Source organism: Neodiprion fabricii, chromosome 4 (genome assembly GCF_021155785.1).
Source record: "Neodiprion fabricii isolate iyNeoFabr1 chromosome 4, iyNeoFabr1.1, whole genome shotgun sequence".
NCBI lineage: Eukaryota > Metazoa > Arthropoda > Insecta > Hymenoptera > Diprionidae > Neodiprion > Neodiprion fabricii.
In genome coordinates this window covers 21,736,058-21,743,985 of record NC_060242.1, presented here as the reverse complement: position 1 = coordinate 21,743,985, position 7,928 = coordinate 21,736,058, and the positions used below count along the sequence as shown (strand labels likewise).

The following is a 7,928-nucleotide window of genomic DNA, read 5'->3' as shown; positions in this document are numbered from 1 at the left end:
TTGCACCGTCGTGCAGCGTGACACGTTCGTCAGTTTTCAAGGATGTTGGAAATTTATGGAGAGTACAGTCTGGTCAGGAAGTTGTCAAAACAACAAGAATTATGAAAGAACTGTCCAACAGGTGTTACTACAGAAATTGTTCAATATAAAAGTGGACTTACTGTGTTTTGTTTTTCATTGGTATAACAAATACAATTTTATTACACCTATAATAATTAAATGAAAACTTCGAGTTAATAAGTAACAACCAATCTGACAATAAAAGTGAATCATTATTGTACTTAGCTTCTGTGCGAATGGCGTACTATCGTTTTCAAGAAAAAATAACAATAATTAGTCATACTAAGATACACTTTTAACCAACTGCGGACTAGAAATAGGGTAACGGGTCAAAAAGGAAGCACATCTGACGGCACACTGTATTTCGCTGATAAAAAATGTCAGCGAGTTCGGACAGGAAGCATTTTCAAGATTGTGTTTTTTTTCTCATAGATCCTATACGTCGTATGAAGCCTTCATTGTGCAAAAATTATGACGCCAAATATCGCTCAAGATACGTCCAAAACACCATTTCATCTGCACACTTTTTGCCTATTTCAAATTTAAATCGCCTCTATTTTTATACAAAGAACAGTACGGTAAAACAATGTTGGTGCAAGTGCGCTGCTCGAGTGTTCGATTTTACACACTAGGGCTTTTTTTGGCGTACGCGTACTTTCGAATAACTCAATTTTACGCATCGTGTCTTTGAGATTAAGTTACTTAACCCCAATTTTACGTGTTGTAAGTGGGACATTCGTGGCTTCTCAAATCAAACTTTCCTTCACATGTATTGGACAAACAAGCGTATTACACGTGCGGGATGGGCGATATCTGACTCGTGTGATTACAGCACGCGTTTTTACGGCTCACGCGGCCAACTTCACGCTCATCGAAAATCGCCCTACGCAATAAGGCATTTTACGCACGCTTCACAGGCTCCGAAAATCGAACTTTCCAAGTAAGTATTGGAAATTTTACATTTTAATTATCTTCGCTACATTCGATATTCTCCCATATGGTCATCTCGGAGGCGGGAAGTACGCACTGATGATACACAGACAGATCTTGTACAAAATTATGCAAAACTATATTGTCCTGTATAAAATCATTCTACTCGAAGCGAATGTACGAAAAAAAATATTTTCAAGAACCAAACTTTATACGTGTAACATAAACTAGGAAAAAAAGTGTATGGCCGAGATTGCGTTTTCATACAATTATGGCCTTGTATAACTGATATAGGGAGGAAAACAACATGCTTGGAAATACTTCACATTCGAACTCACTGCTATGATTTGATTAGCTTTTAGTTCTAACGCTCGCCACGAGAGGGCAGATCTGGCGCCTATTGATAACGACGTGGACACGCGATTAGATCATTTAAGTTTCAGCAACGAGAGAACGCGGACTGTATCGTCGGTTGTTCGGGTTTCATAATTCGCCACATCTGTCCTCGGATGATCCCTTTATTTGAGCCGCTTTATATCAAGGCGAGACACAAGCGACCGTTGCGGAGGTGATCGCTTTATCACCTCCCCTGGTGCACCTTCCACGAGGTTGTAATAAATAAACGAAGGGTTGTTCACTCGTATATCTAGAATAAGAGAGGTCACTTAAACTGACGAGAAATTGAGGTAAAAATTAAAGTGTGACTTCTTGTAGTATTCACTCTTCGTTTAATCATACCTCATCTCACCCTTGTTCAATAAATTTACCATCACTAACTATTATAGCTTGCTCGAGCTTTTTCCTCTACACCGTGAGGATGTTTTACCCCCGTGCAAGCTATTATTTGCGTTTAGTTTAACCGAGAAATTACTATGTTGTTATTCAAACCCAGACTACTAGTTTCATCCCAAATTCCCCCCTTTTTTACGGTAGATTTTGAAAAACCTCGTTTACAAAAGAGCGATAAAAACTTAATTCGGTACTGTTGGTTGGTTTCAAATAACGGTATAATAATCGTAGCAAAGACACTGTAATTACTTCGTGTACTTATAAATAATTGTAATAAATAATCCTTTGTTCAATTATTTTGAGTTTCAATCAACGATTTTGAACATTATCAAAGGGTGTTGTTCAAACACGACGGGGCGGACTAGAGTGATCCACAAACTTGAGCGTGTGTTTTCAAGTAGGCTGAACTTTCGGCAAACCACCTTGGAGGATAGGGGCACAATTTTTCGAACCGAAGAAGTTAGTTAAATGCAAAAGCGCAACGGATACGTCAAAAAGCACCGACCGAGCGAATAGCGTTTCATGAAAAAGAGTAAAATTAAAATCGAACTCTTCATCTAAATATTGCTTTTTTGAGTCAAATAAATTTTAATCAAATAAATAACTGGGGCCAATTTCAAAAAACTACGCTTACCTACTTCTAAGATCGTTGACATCAAATTTTACTAAGAACACTCAAATATCAAGCGCAACAAAACACGACTGTTGACCAGTGTTATTAGTGATTTAAAGACTGTTTTAGTATTTTGTGCAGTTCTCACAGCCGTGTGTACGAAGACAAGCTGTGAAAATAGAAATTTGTACAATTTTTTTTCCGAAGTAAAGAACAACCTCTAGACTAAAGTTCCTAGCCTTGAAGTTTTCAACAATGCCGAGATTTGTCCAAATTTTTCTATTTTGTCAGCGAGTACAGGTCAAAGAAAATGAACAGTGTGTCGCACGCAGTCCATATTTTGAGAATTCATTTCCTTTCAAAAACTTTCAAGAATATTTATAATATTTTTGTCCGCTCTGGAGATAACTCATTGTAAAAAAAACTTTCAATCTATCTCTAGATATCGCTATGGTGAACAAAACAAGCCCAAAACGTTATAATTGGATTAAAAAAACACCAGAGTTTGGTATTGCATTTTATACGTTTCAATCATACGCCTTTTCTCAAATTGTTAACATTTCAGTTTATCTTATTTTCATTTGCCCAGATTCATATTTACTAGATGGCGCGAAGATAATTCCAAACATTTTGTTCTCGTTCCCCAACTTTTGCTTCTGAGAGTGGGACCCATTTACCCTTAATACGAGTAGTTAGGAGGCACGTATTTCCATGATAAACATCTGCTGTATGTTCTTACAGTAATGCATTTCTGAAGCGTATCTTTGATCACAAAGGTGTTTATTACATCTTGAGGCAAACTAAAGCCGACCATCCGTCTGCTGCGTCATAGTTGAAATCGCAGCGCGATTCTAACACGGAATAGAGTTTCATTTTCGAAAATATGTTGCATTAAAACGCACGACGCGTTAATAATACTTTGACAATTGTATCTAGAGCGTATGCCGCGGCAATCAAACGATAGGGAGACTGTACATATGTTACGGATGCACATGTTAGAGATATATCAAATGTGTATATAAGCGAAAAACAGGAACGGAATTCTCTTATCTTTTCCTAGTTTGTAACCCAATCCATACAACATACCTATCGTTATCGGTTATTTTTTCTCTGCTTTATTTCTGTCTCTATCGCTCTCTGTTTCTTTCTCAGTCAACACTGCTGAAAAAACATTTCACAAAATGTACTTGTATATATGTTGTGGTGGATCTTGGAAATACAACCTACAACACTTATACTACAAGGTCAAGATCATTTTCAAGTACTTGTATATATGTTGTCTTCGTCACAGAACCACTTTTTTTACAACCTCTTGAATGCATTTCATGGCGGGAGAATCCCCAATGTCTTTTTTCCGATTTTTACAAACGATATGGGGATCAAGTAGAAACAGTATCATATATACGAGATGCAATACAAGAAAATTCTATATACATGTGAAATTTCTGATCGCAATCAAATTTCCATCCTATTAACCATGCTTGATTTCTGTCCAGCCAAATATTGTTTTTCTTATAGTTTGACATTAATGATTATCTATTTATAAAGTAACAGTTACACTAGTTTCCAAAATTAGAATGAAACAAATGCGAAATTGCAGAAAAAATAATCCAACATAAATGTTTTTGTATCAATTTTATGTATAATTCTTTTTGTCACTTTGAAAATTATCAGTACGATCATTCTATTAGTTTATCTATGATTTTCCGGCAAAAACATATTCCCAACTAATTATTTTTCTCTCAATATTCCGCTCATTTTACTCTTTATACTTTGACACTGTGAAATTACAGTAACTAACATAATGTTTTTTTTTTTTATACATATATAATCATTTAGCCGTGAATTTCATTGGTTGAATTCTCTGACCTTACTTTTCACCATCGACTGCCAGAAATTTCTACCTTAAAACTTTTAAAAAAAAATATGGCTCTACGCGTTCGGTAATTGCATATTAAATCACTGATTTTCGAAATGAACCTATGACGTAATCTTTGTATAAAAATTCGATCTTCTTACCCCATGACGATACGAACCAAGGTAAAGGTTTTTTCCAACATTAGAAATAATTTCTGCACTAACGATTTGAGAATTACATTGTCGTAAAAATCGATGTCGCGAAATCCACTTATGGGTGCGTGCATTTTCCGACAAAAAGAAACATCAAACATTACCTATCGTTCATCCTTAAAAATAATAGCATTCTATCAATTATTGCAATTATATTCTATCAATAAAAACACGGGTTAGAATTGATATAAAAATCTGAAAGAATTAGGAAATTGTTTTTCAATTATTTATAGTTGATTTGGGGGGTAGTCTGAAAAAGAATCATCAACACCCTAAGTAAGGATCACCCTAATGTAGCCATCATTTTTTTTTTAATTCATCGTTCAAAAAGATGGTTTAACACCCGCAAGATAATTCTACCCATATCTTTTAGTTCTTTTTGTGATGGCAATTAAAAATTATTGGCATGGATGAATATAAAACCGATAGTTGCACGATTGACACTGACAAACATGTAATACACTTTTTGGGAACAATTCAATGCATTGAAATGTTAATCTTGTTCGTTTCTTCTCCACATTTTTTATTACATACGTTTTGTATTAAAGGTTAAACCATCGGTTCTGGTTTAACGTTCGGACTAAATGTCTGCCAAGCCAAAGCAAAAACGCATAAATAAATGCAGAACTTGTAAGTACTTACCGGATCTTTAGCAAACGGTTTCCGTGGCTTTATATGCGTACTTTTCTTCCTCCACGTTCCCCAAAAGGGTGGTCGACGATTCTCGGCGAACATAAAGAACTTGGGATGATGCTTTTCTACAACTGCGGCATCCCCTTGGTCCACCGCATCAGAGGAACTATCTTCTTCATCTGTATAACATATTGTCAAGATTACTTTGCATGGTACGAAATAGATAACCCTTACTTTATTATCTTTACTTATATATCTGAACTATAAATCGAATGAGTTTTGTAGTAACTGACGTAGACATTGTCCTTTGAAATTTGATAATCCATATACCATCCACTGTGAAAACAATTTTTTCAATTTGATCACTGATTACCTAGATAATTATTTTACAGCTTTTATTTACGTTTTCACTACTTTCAAATTGGTTTTTCTATACTTCACTTCTAATTAAGTTTAATTGAATGAATCGAATGTATTACATTTTTTTTACGCCACGGGTTTGACAATGCTCGTTTAACATTTTTTTCCAATGACAAAAATAAGTACTAAATACCCGCACAAATGAATTTTATTTAAAAAAAAAAAAATATAAAACAAGCAACTCGAATAAACCCATGCCGAAATATAAAATAGGAAGTATTTGACTGAAACTTTGCAAAATGAATGCTCATTCTCATTTTAGAGACTATTGGAAGTGGATTTGCGAAGCTATGTGGAAAAATTCTGAGAAAAATATTATTTCGATAGACACGAAATGGGAACTTAAAAACTCACGGTATTCCTTGCCACTGACAGTTCAGAATAAAAAATCGATGGAAAAGAATTGAAATTGGGTACTTCGTATTGAAATGCACCTAAGCCTATCGATACATAACAGTTAATTACCAATGATAACAACATCATCCTTGGTCTCACATGGCCAAGTTCTTCCGGATCTACCGACATCATTGCGATTTCGTTTGAGCTGATTGAGATATAATTCGTTTTTCAAGACTCCTTTGTTGAACAATCCATCGAAAGTTAATTTTGTTTCATTATTAAGATTCCTCCTGGTTATCGGAGCTACCTTCATATCTACTTTGACTTCAAATGGCATGAAGTTTTGGTCTTTAACTACACCGTCTTCTTCAAGAGCTTTTGTTTCCTGCTTTTTCGGAACAAAGAAGTTTGCAAAATTAGATGCAGCCTTTTGTTTTTTACGCTCAGCCTCTTCCTCTTTCTTCCGACGCTCCTCCTCCTTTGCCTCTTTCTCTTTCTGTTTTTGCCTGCAAAAATTAAGACTGGTTAAACTAATATAAAGTTTGCACAAAAAAATTGTTATAATCGTTACCATAATGTCTTGTAACACGAGTAGATATGTTATTTTTATTACAGTTCTGACATTCTAGATAGAAATTATACACGTATTTAGTACTCACTCATTTTCAATTTGCTTTTTCAACTCCTTCATTTCTTTCTCTTTCCGCTTTTGTTCTTTCTCAAGTTTCTCCTTCTCCTCCTTCTGTTTTCTACGATTCTCACGCTGCTCTTCTCGCTTTTTCTTTTTTTCCTGAGTGAACAAGTTGAAAACTATAATACTGTTGTTACTACTTACTTGTCATAAAAGTCACAAAAGATACTTTGGGTGAAGTAAATATAAAGAAACATACCATTTTCAACTGCTGCTTCTCTTCGCGTTTCTTAGCACTCTGAAGTCGTCTTTCAATCTGTTTTGGAGTTAATTTTCTATTTTTGAATACACCCGACTTTTCACTTCTAGGTGTTTTGCTTCCGTCATTTTCTTCTAAAGTTTTATCCTTTTCTGTATTCTCATTACTAGACTTATCTGGGTCGTCGTCTACATCTTCGTCCGATGATGAACCACCAGTGTCAGAATCCGATTCGTCATTCTTAGCATTAATGCTATCAGAATGTACGCTATCCTTTCGATGACAAGTTGAATCAGTGTCTGAATTTTTCGTCTCCTCAGGAAGGAGCTTCTTCTCCTCAGTACTGGTGTTCTGCTCAGTATTTTGAAGTGATTCGATATTATACTGAGATTCTGTAATGTTTGTCGAGACGGCACTATTCTCTTTGATCTGAGTTGTAGAATTTTTAGATTCTGAACTTTGTTCCGCAGTTTCTTCCAAACTTTGCTCTACGATTTTCTTGGAGCTTTGCTCGAGAACTTCCTTTGATGTTTGTAAGTCTAATTTTACTTTCAATGAAGCATCACTATCTTTGCTGCTGCCGCATTCATAATCGCTCATTGCTAAAAGTTGGAGATCATCCTTTGATTCTTTGCTCTGTGCTTTTTTTAAAAACCTGTTTAACGAACCGTAATCCTTACGTTTCTTGACATCACTTTCACTATCAATCGGATTTTTTTCAGCATGCTTGGCTGCACCTTCTTCTCTAAATTCCACTAACGCCTTAACATTGTCTTGATCACAAACATTTTCCACATCCGAAACATCCACTTCAATAATTTCAACTTCACTACTCTTGGCCCTTTTGGACGCATTTTGTTTCTTAACTATCTTCCCAGTCCTAGGACTTTTGCTTTCCACCGGTGATGGTGATTCTAGCTTCCTCTTCTTGTTTCCAATTGTATTGGGCGACCCCAATGAACTGACCATTTGAAATGGCAGTTGAGCTGAAAATTAACAAAGGATTTAAACAAATCTCTTGCTGAAATTTATTACAGACCTTAGGTTGTGTAATCAATTGCGTTGTGAATACAATGATTTGTAAAAATTTTTGGCTCATGTCAAATACTTGAAGATGTTGTTCACCAGAGTCCAAAACTTTAAAATTGTGAATTTGGCTCTTGTAATAGATAGAATCGCAAAAT

The 7,928-nt window shown here is 35.4% G+C and overlaps 1 protein-coding gene across 2 annotated transcripts in view; it reads right to left on the bottom strand.

Annotated features, from left to right (window-relative positions):
- Positions 1-7,928, bottom strand: part of LOC124180748 (chromatin assembly factor 1 subunit A-like) — a 28,289-nt gene that overhangs the window by 19,549 nt on the left and 812 nt on the right. For both annotated transcript variants that reach the window (XM_046566496.1, XM_046566494.1), the window contains exons 3-6: positions 6,745-7,730; positions 6,514-6,644; positions 5,981-6,360; positions 5,105-5,274 (exon numbers count right to left, since the gene is read on the bottom strand). In XM_046566496.1, coding sequence (XP_046422452.1) covers positions 5,105-5,274; positions 5,981-6,360; positions 6,514-6,644; positions 6,745-7,730 — 1,667 coding nt within the window. The remainder of the gene's footprint in view (positions 1-5,104; positions 5,275-5,980; positions 6,361-6,513; positions 6,645-6,744; positions 7,731-7,928) is intronic.